Raw genomic sequence first — 20,706 nt, forward strand, 5'->3', positions numbered from 1 at the left:
TCATGATTACCACAACTATCATCAGAATGCTACAGATATTATGATGTTATGTGAATGTTATACGACCCAGTCGAATCAAGATATTATAGGGAAATTAACCCTAATATTTTAGCTGCAAGCTCTGGTCACATTATCCCAGTGTGTTCCATAGCCCTCTCGCTCTAACTACTATCGGCATCCCGCTCGCGCCGCCTAAAAACCGTATGCACCATGATAGTCAGGCCGCACATATAAATGCGACTCCATCGCGCTAACATGGCTGCTGGGAATCGAAAACTTAGAAATATTGTGCGGTCGGAGTGTGTTTGCATCAGCGTGAAGCCCAGTGTTAAGTTAAAACATTGACTGCCCACGCCCACGATCGACAATTGCCGCATTTTACCGTAATTCGCCACACCGGGGTCTCCTATGAGTGTGTTCGCCGCGTGTGCCAGTGTGCGTGAAAAAGAAAAATTCAATGGTGCGTGAGTGGGAAGGCGATTGGATTGATTTGTGACGCTGCTGACTGCCCCCTTCCCTTGGCCAAAACACACATACACACATACTCATACGCACGGCCATAGTAACGCAGCATCGATTGTACAGTTTTAGAGCAAACAATTCAATTAGAAAATGCAGAGCGCATGAGTTGAATTGTGAGTGGGCACCCCGCAAAAGCTGACTGCTGCCGCATCGCGAAGGAGAGAGTAGTGGCGAAGAGGAAGAAAGAGCAACCATTGCCAAAGGTGGGTGATATAATATTCAGGAAAGGGGATCGGAAATGGGAATTGAAGGGACCCAAAAACTCTTATCCTCGATTGCAAAAGTATTTTATATGGCAGGCACTTATCGCTTCCGCTTGCGTGTGCATGAGAGAGTGAGAGAGCGGGGCCAAGGGGCACACTGTTTGTTGATAAGAGAGAAGCAAGACGGAGAGAGAGTGAAGAGAACGCCAACGCAGCAAAACAGCGGAAATCCTTAGGCGAAAACAACAAAAACCTGGCCAATTACTAGCTCATTGTCTTTCGCATACATTCTCTCTCTTTTTGGCAGTCCGTTCTAGTGCGCGTATTTTTAGTCGCAGCACATTGCTCAATTCGCCAGCCGCTATTTGTGTCGTCCATTTGTTCATTCATCGGGCTCTTTTTCCAATTTCAGTGGGTGGCATTTAACAATAATCCCTCCATGCGTTGTCCACGTCCACATTACGGTACGTTTGTTACACAGAAAGAAACAAATTGTTGGGCTTGGATTGTTTTGCATATCTTATTGGACTAATAAATTTGTTATACTGGCAATTTGTTATACCGTAATTTAAAATATAAATATAAATTTAAGCATTAACATATTTAAATGAACACCTATTTATTTCTCTATGTGTACGGCAATGCCAGGCGATACAAGCACCTGTGTTTATTTATGGTCCGCTGCCGTAATCGACTGCAGTCGCCGCCTCCCTCTCTCTTTCGCTACCAACAACTTGGGGTAGGGCACCTGAACTAGTTTCAAACGGTGGAGCTCGGCCTTTTCAGCTTTTTTTTTTTTTTTTTTAAGTTTTTTATTTTTTTTTTTTTTTTTTTTGCATTTGCCATTTTCTTGCAGTTCGCAACATCAGCGACATTTGTCACAGTTTCTTTTGAGAACATTTGAATATTCAAAGTTTACTTGCCGAACTTGACTGCTGTGAGGCGATGATGCTGCTAAAATGAAACACCTCGTTGTTTATCATTCGGCTCCATTAATTCGATTCAGATCGCTGCTGCACATTGTGCGAAATATGCAGGAACATCTGTCACAATATTATCCAAATGTCGTGCAAATATTGAACTGTGCAGCTCAAACACATATGGTGCGGAATAATGCCGAAATATGTCACTTTTCAGCTCAACATTTGTGAAGATGACTACATAATTCGACGAATTGAATTTAAACAATTCGGTATTGCCCAAAGTATTTGCTTGAGTTTGTATTTATTCTATAAAATTTCAAAACAACAATCGATTTCTAGGAATGTAGATAGTGAATAAGTGGATGGATTATCGGCTAAACTTGTGACATTTTAAACAAATCCACCTACAATAAAAGTGGAAAGCTATTAGTAATACTAGAAACCGAATAAATAGCTTATCTTTCGTTTTAAAAAAATACAAAATTTATTATTTGTAACATTAATTTTAGCACTTGCCACAAAATTTCGTATTCGATGATCAAGCAATATGGCACAGCTAAATGGCCGAGCCTTATCTTTAGTGTAAACAAATGACCCAGCATTTCCGTCAGGCCCGTTTTAATCTGTACAATACCAGCTTCTAAAAATAACAAAATAAAAGCTCGCAGAACTTGCCACAAAATACTCGAAACACTTTTCGCCCCATCTAATCGAAATTTTACGAGTGCCATTGGTGATAATAAAAAAGTGTACACATTCATGGCTTATCGTTCGATGAAAATGAAGTATAAATAAATAAATGCGCGACACACAACACTGGGTAAAATCAATGATTGCGATTGCTTTCAGTCGATGTTCATCTAATGGGAATTTAATTACTCAGCCAGCGGGGCATTTTCCTGAATTGAATCCATGGCAACCCAATCACAATCTCAATTCGGTCCCCCTCCCCGATAAGTGGATGGATTGGTGGGTGGCTACGACAAGGTCGCTGACAATACGAAGTACAGCAGATTTGTCGCCGATAAATTGACTTTATGGTTGGTCGGACAAATCCATGCGACATGCCATATGTACAAACGATTTCATTATGACTTTTACGTCGTTGCTAATATTATTTCTTTGTTATTTCTGTAAGTTTTTGAGTGTTTTTATTGGCTTGATTACTTATGGATAAACATTGTCAATAAATTTGCACGTGCCTCGAAGACTCATGGCGTATCTCGTTATTGTTCCATTCTAAGCGTAAATATATTCATGAATCGTAATTCTTTGCCTTGGTTCAGTGAACTGTGATTTTTGCACATTTCTTATCACCCGCAACACGTTGCATTGATAAGAGTCCTACAAACAAACAACCTTCGAGAGTAAAAGTATGTGTCAATTTGAAGTATCGTTAATCTCCATATAACTTATAATAGAGGTTAACGGGGCTCTCTAAAAACGATTCCTGTGGCGATTCGTACGTAATACGGTTGCACTAGTCCGGAGGAGAATATGGAAATGCCGTAATTTGCTCAATTGTCACGTTCTGCTCTAAGCTGTTAAGAACGCCTCGGTGGCCACAACGAAGTCATTATTCGCCATTCACGTTGAGTGACTCAATTTACACACAGCCCAACCCCACTTGGCTACCGGGCTCAATATTGCTCCCCAGGAAATCCTACCCAACCCATTGGTTCCATGTCTTTCGCCTTCTTTGACCACGTGTCCAGGGTTTATTGGTCGATTGGCTCGCACTGGAAGAGGCTAAATTTCGAGATTGTGACAGACGTTTGGCCTAAGCTATGCGGTCATTCTACATTAGAGTGCGTCACGGCTTAGCAACTGGGGAAATGTACTAATAATAGTCGGAGGAATCTTAATAATAGGCTTCCCAGAAATTCAGATCAGTTCTGTAAATCTACTTGCTTGAACAATTAACCTTGCTTAATTGTTTAATCTTAGTTAACTGTGAGTATTAAGTAACACTATACAAAAGTCTAGAAAACGGATGTATGGTTGTCATGGTACTTGCACTATAGTGAAGTTTCTTTACAATAGAAAACAAAACTTGTATTTGTTTCAAAGTGTAAGGTCTATCTGTCACAAAATAAAACTTTATCTGAAACGGCGAACATAAAAAATAGAAGGTTATTGGTTTTTTTGTTGTATCTTTTCTTTGGTCACAGAGAAATAATATTAAATTATTTGATACGGTGATTAATATTTATTAAGTTTAAGTTATGGAGACAGCATTCCCAGAAATTTATTCGCTAAATTCTATTATCAATTAGTTTCGAGATACAGATATATCGACTTGTTAGGTATTTTTTCTGACGCACTCGGATTGCATAATCGATGTTATATATGTTAGTGTAAGCGGGGAATACAATAAAAATATATTAGTAATTTTATGAATACAACTCAATTAATAAAATTCCCTTTATTTTTTACAGATTAGTTACTTAGAGTAGTACGATTTTATAGATCGACGGATCACAAAGAGTATCACAAATTACCATTGTATAATGACATCTAGGTAAGTTAAATCACTTAAATCATGGATTATATTGTAATAATAATAATATCCTTTGCAGACTTGACCGACTTTTTATTCTACTTGAGACCGGGTCTACAGCTGCCACTCGCCAAACTGCCGCCAAACAGATCGGTGAGGTCCAGAAGCTCTATCCACATGAACTCCATGCCCTGCTAAATCGTCTGGTGGGTTACCTGCACAGTACGTCTTGGGAGACAAGGATAGCAGCGGCGCAGACTGTTGAGGCCATACTGAAGCAAGTACCGCCTTGGCAGCCGGAACTGCAGGTGATACCCAAGAAGGAGCGCTCTGGAAGTGATGCTGCCACAGCTGCAGCTGCAGCTGAAGAGGATAGCTGCCAGTCAAGTGGGTCCAACTCAACGACGGCCAGCGAACGATTGCTTAGCTTTGATGAGTTTGATCTGCAGCAGATCCTGCATAAAGGCGCCCGCCTCATCGGCTCAGAAGGCAATGAGTTCGATGTACAGGAGGAACAGCCAGCTAGTGGCGGAGGGGACGAGGAGAGAAGTCTCGCCAGCCGCCTTAGTCGACAACGGGCAGTGCTCAACGACAAATTGGGCTTGACCACGGCCGCCAAACTCGGCGTAAATCTTACCGATATGATAACCGACGAGGACGTTGCGCTTGCGAGGAGTGGGAGCAGTTATAACATTAACGCCGAAAAGCTTCCTGTGGAACACATACTCAACATAAAGCCAGCGGCGAACGGATCTGGGCAGGCTCAACTAAGCTGCCGTGAGATGAATCGAGCAAAGCGAAAGGCCCGTCAAAACACAGTCGCCTCTGCATCTGTAGTCACACCGACTTGCAGCCGCCGAAACTCCAATAGCAACCACAGTACGGGCAGTAATCACAGCAACAATGGAACCTCGTCACTTACTTCACTGGATGAGCCGGAAAAGAAGAAGCTGAAGGCAACGGAGCGGCAGGAAATCTTTTACAGTTTGAATGGTGAGTGCTTTTACTTACAACTTTTTAATACTAGTCTCAGTATAGAGGGGTTAACTGGGCTCACGGGGTAAAGTTTTTAATTAAAAAATTTCCATAAACCAGATAACTAATAATTATAAAATGAAGTGCTTTATTAGCAAGACTTGATTGTGAAAATTTGCATGCCTGGTCAAAAGTTATTTTTTTTTTATTAGGGTTTTTAATAGAACCTTATTAATTTCGGACTTTTTCATTTTTCAGCGGCTGTGCCAGATGCCACAGGCACTTGGGTGGATGCCGTCTCCTGGCCATTGGAGAACTTCTGCTCACGCCTTTTCATCGATCTCTTTCACGCCAAATGGGAGGTGCGCCACGGAGCGGCGACAGCTCTAAGGGAACTGATCAACCAGCATGCCCAAGGAGCGGGAAAGGCGGTACAACAGAGTCGCGAACAGATGGACGAAGCGCATAGCCGCTGGCTGGAAGATGCCGCGTTGCGCCTGCTCTGTGTACTTTGTCTGGACAGATTCGGGGACTTTGTTTCGGATCAGGTGGTGGCACCAGTGCGTGAAACCTGCGCTCAAGTGCTGGGTACCCTTGTCAAAGAGATTCAGGCGTCCAAGGTGCAAAGAATCGTGGACATCCTGCTCCAGCTCATTCAGCACAAAAACGAATGGGAGGTGCGGCATGGTGGACTACTTGGTCTAAAGTATGTGTTTGTGGTGCGTGAGGAGCTCTTGCCCATCTATCTGCCGCAGTCAATCTCAAACATACTCATCGGTCTTCTGGACTCGGTGGATGATGTCGGAGCAGTGGCTGCATCTACCCTGATTCCAGTGTCTTCCTGGCTTCCAAAGCTATTAAATCCAGCACAAGTGTCCTCCATCGTAAAGATGTTGTGGGACCTGCTTTTGGATCAAGATGAACTCACCTCTGCATGTAACAGTTTCATGGGATTGCTGGCGGCCATTTTATGTTTGCCAAAAGCCGCTAGCTGGGTGGAGATGGAGCCAATGGCCAATCTGGTGCCGCGACTGTGGCCTTTCCTTTCTCACAGCACCAGTTCAGTGCGTAGATCAACGCTAAAGACACTGATTACACTAACAAGTGCGGATAAGGTGAAATCGGAGCCCAAAGATGAGGATCAAGTTAAAGAGGAAAAGAATGAGCAGATGAAACTTAACTTTGGAGTTAGTGACTGGAAGTGGCAATTGCTGCAGCAGGCGCTGCGCCACATATATCAGCGTATTCTAGTCGAGCCGCAGGCGGATATCCAAGCACTGGCTCGTCAGGTGTGGTCCAATCTTATCGAGCATGCGGATTTAGGTGCCCTCTTACATGCTGCCTGTCCGTTTGTGTCCTCCTGGATTTGCCTATCAATGCAGCCACCCAGGCTCGCTTTTGACGCGGCAGTGCTGATCAGAGCCTGTGGAGACTCGAGTACACCAGGAAGCGCCTCGAGGAAACGAACGCCACGCATAGGAGACGATCTGGGCGGAGCTATTCTAGCACACTCAAATGCCTCACTTAAGCTTTATTTGGGTGGTAGCGAGGCCACGCCACTAGAACTACGAGAGGCGAACTTTATGCGAGCTCGGATCTGTTCGTCGCGTGCGCTTGGAGCGCTCTCACATTACCTGGTGCAGCCAGCTCCGGGAGTCGTGTACACCCCGCAAACAGAGAGCCCCACGGAATGTTATACGAAAGTCCTGTTGGGCCATCTAAATGCCCACTCTGCCGTCCAGAGAATCGTGTGTGGGTTGATAATTGCATTTTGGGCTCTGGAAGATGAGCCAGTGCGTCCGGGACCGCCCAATCTGCAGGAAAAGTTACACCAGTGTGTGAGCGAGTACGTCTATTACGATGAGGTGGCCATCTCGCTGACCCGACTACTGCAAGAAGCACAAGATTTCATCGCTACACTAAAGCAAAACAAAATACCGATTAACGACTTCAATAACGCCAAGATTCTCACCCTGGATCAAATTGAAGCGGTGGCCACTACGTTGAGCGAAAATCTGCGTATTTATCCCCTCAAACCAAAGCTTTTAGACATGCTGGAGGAGCGGCGACGTAGCCTTCAGGCATCCTACCAGCAGACAACCAGCGAGCAAAGCGCCTACCATGTTAGTGCCCAGGCAGCACTTGCTGGCGCCATATGCGCTCTGCACTGCCTGCCCGAGAAGTTGAATCCGGTGGTTAAGCCTTTGATGGAGTCCATTAAGCGGGAGCAGTGCCTCCAATTGCAGCAGCTGTCTGCCGAGTTCCTGGTCCATCTTATGGATCAGGTCTGTGATAGAAACCCTAGTCCAAATAGCAAGATCCTGAACAATCTTTGTACGTTGCTGAGAAGCGACCCAGAGTACACACCCAAACTGGTAAGTTAAAAAATCCGAATTCTAAACCAGGTTTATAATTCTCTGTCAAAATGCCTACAGGTTAAGCCACTCCAGACTCTTAAGCAGACACCACCATCGTCTGAAGTCACTAACAGTTGTGTTTACTACGGCATCCTAACACTCGCACTTCAACAGGCAGTGCAACCTACTAACACCCGAAGCGGTGGAGGAGTAGCTGTAGCCGGAGCGGGAGCAATAACTCCCACAATAACTACACCTAGTCGTGGGCCTGGACGACCGCCAGCTGGTGAAATCTTAATTTCACCTGCCACTTCTGCTCACGTTGAGCTAAAGGCACAGCAAGCAAAAGAGGCGGAGGCGAAGCAATGTCGCATACAGAGACTAGGAGCAGCATGTGCCATAGAGAAACTGTGCAGCACTTTCAAAGAACACATCGTGGACAAGGTGGCTGTTTTCCAGCAACTGATGTTTGGCAAGGTTGAGCAGTTCGTAAAGGAAACGTTTGATTGGCAATTGGGATGCGTCCTGCCAGATTTAGGGGCATGCAATGAGCTTATTAGTTCTCTGCAACTGATAGAGACAGCCGCCCCTCATCTTCATGCTGCACTACATCCACAAATGTTCGGCCTGCTGCCACACCTTGGCTTCATCGTTTGTCATCCTCTTAAGGCAGTTCGTCACATGGCCGCCCGCTGCATTGCCGTTTTGGCCGAGATCGATGCCTGCCAGACTATGCAGTTTGTGGTACACGATTTGTTACCGCTACTTGGGAAAATTGAGCAGCTTATAGAGCGTCAAGGAGCAGTGGAAGCTATTGAACGAGTAGTTAGCCGCTTGCAAATCAAAGTTGTGCCCTACATCGTGCTGTTAGTAGTGCCTCTTTTAGGAGCGATGAGCGATCCGGACGAATCTGTACGACTGCTCTCCACCCACTGTTTTGCCAATCTCATTCAGCTAATGCCACTGGACGGAAAGGCGGAGCAACTGAAGAGCGAGCCGCTGCAGGCGCGCAAGACTCGAGACCGCGAATTCCTGGACTACCTTTTTAACCCAAAGAGCATTCCCAATTACCAGGTGCCGGTACCAATAAGTGTAGATCTACGCTGCTACCAACAAGCCGGCATCAACTGGCTGTGGTTCCTGAACAAGTACAATCTCCACGGCATCCTCTGCGACGACATGGGTTTGGGAAAAACCCTACAAACCATTTGTATCCTTGCCGGAGACCATATGCACCGACAATCAGCCAATTTGTCCAATCTGCCTAGTCTTGTCATTTGCCCGCCAACTCTGACTGGTCATTGGGTGTACGAGGTAGAGAAATTCCTCGATCAAGGATCCGTTTTGCGTCCTCTGCACTACTATGGATTCCCCGTGGGAAGGGAGAAACTAAGAAGTGAAATTGGAACGAGCTGCAACTTGGTGGTTGCCTCCTACGACACTGTACGCAAGGACATAGACTTCTTTAGCGGCATACACTTTAACTATTGCGTCTTAGACGAGGGACATATCATTAAGAACGGCAAGACAAAGAGCTCTAAGGCCATCAAGCGACTGAAAGCCAACCACAGACTGATTCTGTCCGGCACGCCCATCCAAAACAATGTGCTGGAGTTGTGGTCCTTGTTTGACTTCCTTATGCCAGGTTTCTTAGGAACCGAAAAGCAGTTTGTGCAACGCTTCTCCCGCCCCATCCTGGCTTCTAGGGATGCAAAGAGTTCGGCAAAGGAACAAGAAGCCGGTGTGCTAGCCATGGAAGCTCTGCATCGCCAAGTCCTGCCCTTCCTGTTGCGCCGCGTTAAGGAGGATGTGCTGAAAGACTTGCCGCCTAAGATTACCCAGGATCTTCTTTGTGAACTGAGTCCGCTCCAGCTTCGCCTCTACGAAGACTTTAGCAATAAGCACCTGAAAGACTGTTTGGACAAGCTGGGCGACTCGTCGACGCCAGCCATAGTGACGGAGAATCTCAGCGCCAAGACGCACATTTTCCAAGCACTTCGCTACCTGCAGAACGTGTGCAACCATCCCAAGCTGGTTCTGCGTCAGTCCGAGGAGCTCACTAAGGTGGCCAGTCAGTTGGCGCTCTCGAACAGCTCATTGGACGACATTGAGCATTCGGCTAAGCTGCCGGCACTGAAGTAAGTATATTTTTTAACTTTATGTTTATTTTTTTTACTTAAAAATGTTTTATTTCTTTCAACAGGCAACTTCTCCTAGACTGCGGCATTGGTGTGCAGACTGAATCGGTGAGCCAGCATAGAGCACTGATCTTTTGCCAACTGAAGGCAATGCTGGACATTGTAGAACACGATTTACTCCGTCGACATCTGCCCAGTGTAACATATCTGCGGCTAGATGGCAGTGTGCCCGCTTCCCAGCGCCAGGATATAGTCAACAACTTTAACAGCGATCCCAGCATCGATGTGTTGCTGCTAACTACTTTGGTTAGCATTGGAATACTTCTTAAGTTTCGAACACATTTTAAATTTGTATCTCTTTGTGTAGGTTGGTGGTCTTGGTCTCAATTTAACTGGTGCTGATACTGTCATCTTTGTGGAGCACGATTGGAACCCTATGAAGGATCTGCAGGCTATGGATCGAGCCCATCGAATCGGTCAGAAGAAAGTGGTTAATGTTTACCGGCTGATCACGCGCAACTCGCTGGAGGAAAAGATCATGGGTCTGCAGAAGTTCAAGATACTCACCGCCAACACTGTGGTGAGCGCGGAAAATGCATCTCTTCAGACTATGGGCACTTCGCAAATCTTTGACCTTTTCAACGGAGGCAAAGATCAGGGCGCAGTTTCTGGTTCAGCAGCGACAACCGGAGCAGCGTCGGGTGGCATGTCCATGAACACCATAATCGAAAACCTACCGGAACTGTGGTCTGAGAATCAATACGAGGAGGAATACGATCTTGGCAACTTTGTGCAGGCACTGAAAAAGTAGACTACTGCTTCCCACTCCAAGACTTCCAGTTTTAGGCTAAGTTGAAAATTTCAATTGCCCTCTGTTCCTTTATAATCGCAAAAAGAAGAGTTTAGAAATTTAAAATAAAAAAGTTAAAAAATTAATGATAGCTTGAATTATTAATGAATCAGCTGAGTTTGAAAAATAACCCAAAGATTGAATTAAAAATCTAAAAGATATGTTAAGTTTATAATTATTTCTTATTAGAGAATTCAATCCGATCGGAATGTTTTAGGAGTCCTATTCCGAAAATACGAAGTAAGCGTTCTGAATGTGAATTGTAGCAAATAGTGATGCATACTTTGCGGCTCAATGAAAATTATGGAATCTGAAAATCTGACAAGATTTCTAAGGGAAAGATCCTTTGACGAAAAAGTGCAGAGACCATTATTCAAAATTCAAAATATGTTGGTCCTAAATAGTCGCCCATTGTTCCGATCAATTCTTATCAGCTATGGTCAATACAAATGTTTGCCAAACAGAATTATGGTTTGAGTGCACAGTTTGTTTAGTAAATATTTTCTTCTGGCTCTCACAATAAGACACCTAATTTTACTCTTATCGAATGTTTGCTTTCCTCTCCCATCTAAATTCATTTTATTGACTAATGTGTTCATACTGTCACAACTTATCTGATCAGTTGAAATCGATTTAGTGTCTAATTTATCAGAGGACAGCTTGGAATATTTTCGGTTGTCCTCATTTGAGTTTACTCTGCTGTGACCCAAGTACCTTGAAATTTGATGGGGCTATCAGTGGTGTCAGGCCATTAAGAGTGCCTCAGCTAGTAAATATAGTTAGTTGACCTCTTACCACACATCATACACGATTTATTTTTCAATTTCGTTTCGTTCGGTTTTGTTTCATACGAATCCCGGGCTTATCTCTGCTCAGTCACGATGAAATGGCTATGGATTATGGCATATAGTACATATAGCACCCATATTATTTATGTCTACTCGGGGCGCTAAACGCGACCCGATCGTAATGAAGGCTGTGTTTCAATATTCCAAAACAATGATCCCTGCCAGCTTAAGAATGATTCGGTGCGTGGCACAGGATAGCCTTATCTCTGGCTTGTAGTTATGCCCGACTTCCCCTTTTTTTTATTATAAGAATTCCATTTAAATGGCCATTATTATGTTGTATTTAAAGGCCCAGCTCAAACAAAACAAAAGCAAAAGCCGAGCCGAGTCGAGTCAGAACCAGATAAGCTAAGATTTTTCTCCCGCTGCATATCACTGTGAGAAAACATTCAATTACTTCTAAATAACAAACAAACTTTTCCTTCCAACAATTCAAGAGAACAAAATTATATGATTTGATCTTTGATTTCAATCCTTATGATCATCCAGTTTTAAAATCAAAAAATTGAATATATTTTTCCCAGTGCATTATGTTTCTTCTCGCCCACTTACTCTGGCCTTTTATCTTTTGACCACAAGGCATCTTCCGGACTTTGCTACTGCTGTTGCTGCTGATAACTGGCAGCCCAGGCCAGCACCCGCACCCTTGCATCCTTATCGGTATTTCTCCTCTATTCGCTCCTCCCCGCATTGGTGACCCGCACCCTGTGGTAAGGGGCACCTCCTCCTTCTACTCCTCCTACTCGCTGGGTCGGATCTTCCTCAGCCCGTCGCCCGGCGCCGACTTAAAGTTTTCCACCAGGTTATTTACCTCCTTATCTCACCAGCATTGTTTTCGCCTCGTCACCCGCTCCTCGTTTCTGATTCGTTTAGTTTTATCAATGTTTCTGTTTGCAATATGTTTGTTCTTTGCTTTTTGTTATTGTTTCTTGATTGTGTTATCAATCCGCATGACGTCATAAGAACCGGCATTTTGTTATTTTAGAGGAATTCCTCGACACTTTTTTATCGTTTTTTTTGACACTTTTTTTTTTAAAGCAAACCAGACTCTTTGGCGTTTTCCTGGCGCATGTTGTTTATATTTTTTGCGTTTTAGTTGTGCTGTTTGAATTCATTGCCAGGGGAGTGAGCCAGATAAATAGGGTTAAGAGAGATAGACAAGGTCGTTTGCTAAACCTCACTATCAGTTCCTTAGAAAAAGAGGTGCCAGAGGTGTTGGAGGTGTTGGAAATATAAATTTGATTTTCAGAAGTTGATTCGGTTTCTTTATAATATTGTCCGATTACATATTGTTGTTATTCCTTAAAGATTAAATGAAAATGATTTAAAAGTAAATAAAATTAACTTATTTAAAATCTTCAATTTTGCAAGTTAGAAAGAAAAACCCCCTTTGAGTTGTTAAGTGAATTTAAAAAATTAGGTTTCAAACTATTTGCAGATCACTTTCTCCCAAAGGGAATAAGGTACCTCTACTATCGTATGACCATTCTGGGTCGACGATTACCTCCTGTTAATAAGAAACTTAATACCAGCGATAGTGGTAATCGGGTTGGATTCTCGATGTTGTCGTCACCAAATCAAAATCTGGCCAAACCAGACCAGATGATAAGGACTCGGGCGGATTCATATACATATGAGTACTCGCCAAGTCGGAGAGTTGCCCCGATAAGGATAGTCGCGCGACCAGCGCGTGATGCAACTTAATCAAATCGTGTTTTGGTATCGCCTTAGCTGCCTCTCGCTCTATCTGTGCCCGGTGGCGTCCTGCTCGCTCCCGTGTGTGGCGGGAGCCACATGGGAATGAAGGTGGTGGCGTCTGTGGGGCTGGGAATCGGGCCCGGCTCAGATAGCCATATCTTGGTCGGCGTCCAATCAGCGGAGAACCGGCGACAGCCAAACTACGCCAAAGTATACGTCGAGTACACGGCGCAATGAGTTCGACGGTTGCGTTGCCGATAATAAGTACAATCGTTACTTTGCTGTTGTTGCGTTTTTGAAAAGGTGATATGAATTGTGCTCTGATAAGTTTTAATCAAGAATATTTTACTCGCATTGCTTTGGGTGGCTCCGGGCCGAGTAGCATTTGAAAAGTTGTAGTAGTAGGTCGGAGCTCGGATGCGGGTCCGGTCGGGTCCACTCCCATCCCATCCAGCACACCGGTGCGGTTTCGTGAGTGGTGGTCGTGCCAGGCGATTATCACAGTGATCTGTTGGGCGTGAAACCAAAGAAAACCCATTTAGTCTGGAAAGGAAAAGAGAAAAAAACGCATAGGAAAGTTGCGCCGGCGCAAGGGAAATCCTTTAAATGTGTGTTTAACCACAAAAGCGACGTGAGTTTAACCAACATAATCGGCAGTCGGGCGCTTGGGAATGCCGTTCGCCTCAGCCTCATTGTTCCTCGAAAGAGTTGTGATCCGTCGGCGTGACCTGTGTGACACTTTCATTTGCCGGGTTAACGCCCCCTCGAAATCCGGTCAGTATCGAAACCGAAATTTAACGCTTGCTTAGCGCATGGGATCGCCAGATGCCCGTGGTTCGGTCATCATCGATGTAAACCACATGTGCCCAACGCCCCTCATAATGAGCGCAACGGATCAGAACACCCAATTTCTGGAATTCATGGGAATCTGCCCGGGGATCATTTTGGTAAGTTCTCGAGACTCGAATTGGTGGCATTTTGGCATAGGTTGTACTTAATTTAGTTTGTCATAACTAAAAAAACAAAATATAAATGTAAATATGAATAAGTCACAGAAATTACTCATTAATAGTCATCATTTGGTATGTGCCAGCAGTAATTTTTGGAATGCGTTGAAGAACGCTTAGGATATATGTAAGTAATTTTAGAAATAACTAAAAAACAAAATCTAAAACCTTGGTCCAATGGTTATTCCCAACTTCCAAGGCATATACATAGAGTAACTTAACCAAAAAAGATAAACAAAATGCAGCCAAGTAAAGGAAGACTGAGAGAGAGAGAGAGAGAAAAAGGAAAAGTAGGGAAAATTATGACGATTACATGAAACCAGCATGACGATCAACGAACCCAAAAAGCACAAAACTCTGGGTCCCGTCCATCGTGAGGGGTGGGGCATTGCCTTTCAGCTCCAGGCAGTGTCACCCAACAAGTGGCCATATATGTACTTTTCCATATACAATTTAAATTGTGCCCATGTCTATATATATATATATATATATATATATATATATACATATATAGCGGTTGGAACGGCAGAAAAACAAAATGCGAGGCAAATGCTGGAGCTCGTTCCTTAGTACCGCTTCCACCGCGCCACTTGGCTTGGATCCTACAATTTGCCTCTGCGGTCGTTGAGTTGCGGCGACGACAACAACGACGGCCTTATCAACAGACCCCATTACAACAACAACAACATATACTGTACATATATATGTATGTCGGGAGGGAAAAAAATAAAAAGAAATACTTATTCAAGAAAAATAAGCATTTAAGAAAAGAATTCCAAAACAAAAGAAATAAATGTAGTGCGGCTTTATACTATATACTGTATACCCATAAATTTATACACACTCATGACTTCCTGCCATAGGTCAGCCATATTGAAAATTAATTATATAGAAAATAAAACAAAAAACAAAGAAAACAAGAATCATACATATTATAGGCAAGCAAATTCTCGCATTTAACCGACAATTGCCTTTTGCTGTTCAGGCAGTGATTTTCCAAGGAAAGCCTGAAGGGTGTCCACACTACCCACTGACACGTGCATCTCTATAAGCGAAATGCATCTGCAAACAGACGACGGGCTCTACATTTGGGGTACCATGGAGGAAACCGCGACGACAAACACCGCAAAAAAAATAAAACGAAAACCAAAACCAAAACGAGGACAAACAACCAGACGGACGGACAGTCACATACAGTCATTAAACATTAAAATTGTAGTATAAAAGGAATTTTTGTGAAATTCCGAAACGCAAACAAAATGCACGGCAAACAACAATCGGCCAAAGACAAGATACAAGACACTCGTGTTTGTCTTAATTGTTAATTGCTCTGGCCACGTCCCAGTCCCTGTTCCTTTCCCTGTTCCCAATTTCAGTTCGAGTTTGAGTCCCAGTTCCCTGTACGTTCTGTACACATATCCACATCCCACAGAGTGCGCCAAAGTCTAGGAAAAACCGCACCTACTCCATATAAACAGAGAGTTGCAGAGGATGAGCTGTATCCGCGCGCGTGTCTCTTAACTGGGTCTTCAATGAGGTACCTGTTGCCGGTCGTTGGTTGTCGCTTACCTGTCCACCTCGCATCGTAATGTGTGTTTGACAGGATATGCCCAGTCCCAGTCTCAGTCCCTATACCCAAACCCAATCCCAATCCCATTTCCAGACCCGTGCCCCGTCATCGTTCCGACTTGCATTGTTCTAAATAGCCGAACTTTAATTACCCAACCAACCAACCTTACTTTCACTGTCCGCATTTGTTTGCCGCATAAAAATTAATGAGTTTAGGACTTGGCTGGACTGTCCGTTTTTCCATTCATAAATTTTGGCTATGGTCTGGGAAATTCCCAAGTGCTGATTCATTCGCCATTCTTTTCATGAATGGAAATGCTCTAGTTTCTCATCTATTTGGGATTGGTTTTTAATGGGGGAATTCCATTTATCTGATTGATAAATTCCCAGGGAACCCATTTGTATAAGGTAATTGCAACCGATCTCTTGCGTACATACATTTGACCCTTATGGGGTTCTTTTAGGTTTATCATAAACTAGACATAATGTTGTATATTTAAATTTAATTCTTGTCCTGGTTCTAATTTGTAGTTATAAAAGTCTCTGAAGAAAACTTATCGACTTATTTAAAGCTGCCATAGTTTCTGAATGTAAAATTCTTGAAAAACTTATGATACTCGTATAGTTATTAGATTCTTGAATATGTAAGGATATGGCTTAAAGAGATTTTAACCTCTCATTCATATTGCCTCCCCATTAGCAGCCCACCTACTGGGAGTGTCACTCAGGCAAACCATTAAAAAATCATCAAAAAAATGCGATTTCCTAAATATCTCTCAAGTGGACGCCCTAATTATAAAGCGCCAGCGCCACGTTGATACCTAACGTGCCTAACGACGAAAAGTAAAAACATATTTTCCAAAAATTATACGAGTATAACCCAACAAAAGGAAGGGACAATATTTTCCCTGACGTTGTCAGCGAAAACAAATTCATAATGTTGTTTATTTGCTTGGGCCGAAGAGAGCGAAAGGACGTCCGAAAGGACAAAAACCCAAGTGAGCACGAGATGCGGCAATAACAATAACAACGGCAACCACATCCCTTGAGTGTCCACAGTCCCGTCTTCCCCATCCCTTTGTCACGATCAATTTGTATCGTGTCGGCGCGTGTTTGCCATTTTGTCTTGTTTACCTTGGCCAACTATCTTACCTGGTTCACCGGAGATGGGAATCCTACCTGAGCGGGCAAATGGCAGCCGTCTGTGGCTTGGCCGGCCGATTAGCACTGATCAGTGCGGCTTAATCGTGGCTTCTTGACAGTTTCCAATACAAAAGTCTATTTAAATAGGTTCAATTGCTGTTTTTTGTTTGTCCGCCTGTGGGAAAAACTTTTCACAGCCGCCGCAAACGTGCAGGAAATATGTTTCTGCATCCATATCCTTCTGGCCATATTACCTAATGATGGCCTAAGTGATTGCTTACTCAATACAACGTCACATGTGCCAGTGTGTTGACTTTACAAATTGGATAATTAAGCCATGTACATTCTATTTGCATAAAATTGGAAAATTACTTTACTAATTTATGGCATATGAGCAACACGAGGTTTTCTTTTAAAGCATTGGAGTGCTTGATGAGAAATGGGTTCTCTATTTTAAGTTCTATTACTCATAATCCGAATAAATATTTTAGTACTTTAATTTAACATTTTGTCAATGTCAAAGGCAAAAGTTTGAGTTTTCCCAGTTTCATATCGATGCCCAGCATCTGCCAGATAAGCAGAAACAATTGAGTTGGTTATTGTTGCATTAAAAGAGTGTTAAAGACATGTTCTCAATGGCCATTTAATGGGTTTTGATAAGAGAGACCGGGCCGCATGCCACTTGAATTGGATGCCGCAACGAAGGGTTTGTCTTCGGTTTATTGTAGAAATTTTATTCGAATGCCTACCACATAACGATGCTGATAATTGGCGCTTAAGGAGTCAAACGACTTGTATCCAAAGATAGGGATAGTACGCACTCAACTAAGAGCTCTCCGTGAAATGGATCCGTGGCGTATTGTATTACCAGTGCAATATTTATGGCCGTGATGTACACGAAAATATTAAAAATGCATAAATACATCGGCACCGAGAAAAAAGAAAACCATGGATGATGATCGTCCTGATATGTGAGAAGACACTCGCCACAGTCGACACTTGTTTGAGGGGAGTGGAGCGGGGAACCTGCCCCGAGGCAACCCATTTTCGGGTACCATAAACATGTCAAAATAGTTTTAAGCCAAACTTTGTTCCACAAATCCCTATATATTTTGTGGGTACGCGTTCGTTTCGCTGTGGTCTCGTGGGATATACAAATAAGAGAGTTCTATTTGAATTGGCCCTCAGTGGTTTTACTAATGTTCTGAGTACTACGAGTATATAAAACTTATTAAACGACTTTTCGCCATAAACAATGAACATTCGATATGTTTTACCCTCACAAAACCGAAGAACTAAGCCACGGCCCATTGAGCATCGGAGATCGAGTGTGAAACAGGGCACCTCCTTGCCCGCAGCAGACCCACAAGATTATCCTTTTTCCTCGAGGACTTGTAATAAATCACATCATTAGCATAGCAACGCCATGGATCGTTGGATGATTTATAGGTTTGGGAGAAATCTTCTTCTGCAGCAAAATCTTTATGTGTGTTGACACTCCTCTGCACCCCTGAAACTACGCCGTAAACACCCAGACTGGCCGATCTTCAGAACTTTCAGCCAGGCGGAGCACTCAGCCCTGACTCATATTATAATGCGTATTCCAGTATTAAAGTCGGGGTTTTTGAGGCCGCTTACCGTTATTTGCATTTGTACTCAATGCATTTCGTTTATAGAGTCCCGACTTATCGGAGCTAACTAGGCATAACATTGGTAGCTTGGGGTCACAGGGATAGAGGGTGAACTCGAGTGGGGGTACAAGTAGGTGAATTCAAGTGTCAAGTGTGAGAAAGTTTCATGAGTGGAAGTACTAAACTAACTTTGTTCAAAAGTACATAAGAAACTCATAAGAATCTATATGTAAGGAATTTCATATTCAGAGATACGTTATTTAAGGATAATTTAAAGAATTTTTACAGGCAAAAGAAAGACACTTCTTATGTTACTCCGTACTGTAGTGAAATTTTAGAAGACGCATCTTGGAATATTCCTACAACATTTATAGATATGCTTAAAAGTTAAGTTTTTTAAATTAATGAATTTGGAATACTTTGTTTTTGATTTTGATTTAGGTTCTGGACATGCGGGAATCGCGTGTTATATTCAGTCGATCACCCTTGTGACGTCTGTGCCGGTTTTTCAAACTTGGCAATTAATAATTTCAAGGTTAAAGTTCCATTATGGATCCCAGGCACAGGCAGCAAATGAGCTCGAATTGAACATTTCGAAATACTTGTTTTTGCTTTGTTAGAAAAAATGGAAATATGTTCGTTTTCGATCAAGAGTGTTGGAGCAACCGCAGGCCAACAAATTTATAAATGAAAAAATAATATAAAACGAGGCGAGCGATGTTCGGAGAGGCGTCAACCTCAGTCCCCATGTGTCTAGGGAAAGGTCCGGCTTAATTCCCCCATTTCAGTCCGCTTCAAAACCGATCCCAAGAGCACCTTATCAGCTTTGATTTTTCGTATATTTAATAACATATACTTATTTGGTTTTAGTGCCCACAAAGGTTATGCGATTTATTAATGTCTATGCATGAGTACTCGTGTCGTACTCGTACAAACATACAAACCATTTTAAATTGGATTTTGGAGCCGAAACACTTGAGTGTCGCCTACTTTTTCAATTGATCAACGATCGTTAAAATGTTCTCAAAATGTCCAAACAGATCGTTGGTGCCGCCTATTCAAATGACGATAAAAATGCCATAAAAACACCGACCGAGCCTCCCAAGATCCCACTCGAAAATAGTTTTACGACTCGTCCTGGTTCAAATGTAACAATTTTTTAATCAGCCATTAGAGCTCAGCTCAAGTACATGATTTTACGATCGGTTTTTGAATATATATTTTGGCGCGACGTCTCGGTAATTTGCAAAAGGCAACGCAGCCAAAGATCCAAAGTCGAGACGGAGTCCAGGGGAAAGTCTTTCTCTTCGATTTTTCTCACGACTTGGCTCCAGCATTCACTTGACTCGCCGCGGGTTGTGTCCTTTGCCCCGATTCTGAAATTCTACACGCGTCTCGGCTGGATTTTAATGCTCGCGTCCTCGCGATAGGCATGAAAGTGTGTCTGGGTTTTGAGGCTCCCCGTTCCTATACGCATGTTATTTTCAAATTTTAGAAAAATTTGTATATTAGTTCACTCATAAGAAGATCTGATTTATGTGTAAATTTTACGTTTCATTAGGAGAAATAACCATGAAGAGTATTGAGATTATTAGCCACGACGAAATTAATAGGGAAAAGTGGTATTTCGATTTAGTTCACTTTATCAAGTGTAATAATATTTCAAATTTAATTATCATGACCTGATAGTAGATTAATTTCAAAACTGGCTTTTGTTTAATTATTTAATAAAAAATATATCAATCAAATAAGAAATCAGTTTCAATAGTTTATTCAACATAAATGTTTGTTATCATTTGCTTTCAGTTTGACACAATTATATTTTGTTGTATTATTTAATCTTGTATTAAAAGTCACCTCCTAATAGCTTTTTTATTTATTTAAATGTGACCTTATACTTTTTTTTATAAACTAATTAGTTTTGGTATGGTTATCTCTTGAACAAATTGTAATACTCAAATTCTGTTTCAAAATATTCAAAATAACCAGGGTTTATTTTAATTACTTTATTTTAGTTCATGTTTATTTTCAATCCTTAGAATTTATTTTGAGTGTTGAGAGTAGGAGAATTCTCTGAATTCTTTTGAAATTGGCTTAGTAGTATTTTAAACTTTACTTAATATTATTTTATTTTTTTATACATATATATTTTCCAGATTTAGTGTGTACTTTGTTGGCGATCGCAAGTCAGCCAACCACAACAACAGCGACCACAACAACACCAATCGAGCAACAGTTGAGGTCGCGGCAACAACAACACCAATCCGGCATGGCCTCTACCTCGGCCTGCCCCATCAACCCCTCCTCCCACTTTCAATGCCTATTGTTGTTGCTGTTGGTGT

General features: G+C 42.6%; 1 protein-coding gene across 1 annotated transcript; it reads left to right on the forward strand.

Annotated features, from left to right (window-relative positions):
- Positions 1-178: 178 nt before the first annotated feature.
- LOC108116314 (TATA-binding protein-associated factor 172) lies at positions 179-10,554 on the forward strand. Its single transcript, XM_017228104.2, has 7 exons — positions 179-725; positions 4,087-4,169; positions 4,228-5,141; positions 5,382-7,498; positions 7,559-9,618; positions 9,684-9,924; positions 9,986-10,554. The coding sequence occupies exons 2-7, from the start codon at positions 4,159-4,161 to the stop codon at positions 10,427-10,429; spliced, it is 5,787 nt and encodes a 1,928-aa protein (XP_017083593.2). The 5' UTR covers positions 179-725; positions 4,087-4,158; the 3' UTR covers positions 10,430-10,554.
- The last annotated feature ends 10,152 nt before the right edge of the window (positions 10,555-20,706 follow it).

This window comes from Drosophila eugracilis, unplaced genomic scaffold (assembly GCF_018153835.1).
Source record: "Drosophila eugracilis isolate 14026-0451.02 unplaced genomic scaffold, ASM1815383v1 contig_367, whole genome shotgun sequence".
In the NCBI taxonomy this organism is placed as follows: domain Eukaryota; kingdom Metazoa; phylum Arthropoda; class Insecta; order Diptera; family Drosophilidae; genus Drosophila; species Drosophila eugracilis.

What these genes read in the sequence shown, in the direction of transcription:
- LOC108116314 (XM_017228104.2), top strand. An exon ending in GCTAAGCTGCCGGCACTGAA is followed by an intron (nt 9,619 to 9,683) that starts GTAAGTATATTT and finishes TTCTTTCAACAG; the next exon opens with GCAACTTCTCCTAGACTGCG. An exon ending in TGTTGCTGCTAACTACTTTG is followed by an intron (nt 9,925 to 9,985) that starts GTTAGCATTGGA and finishes CTCTTTGTGTAG; the next exon opens with GTTGGTGGTCTTGGTCTCAA.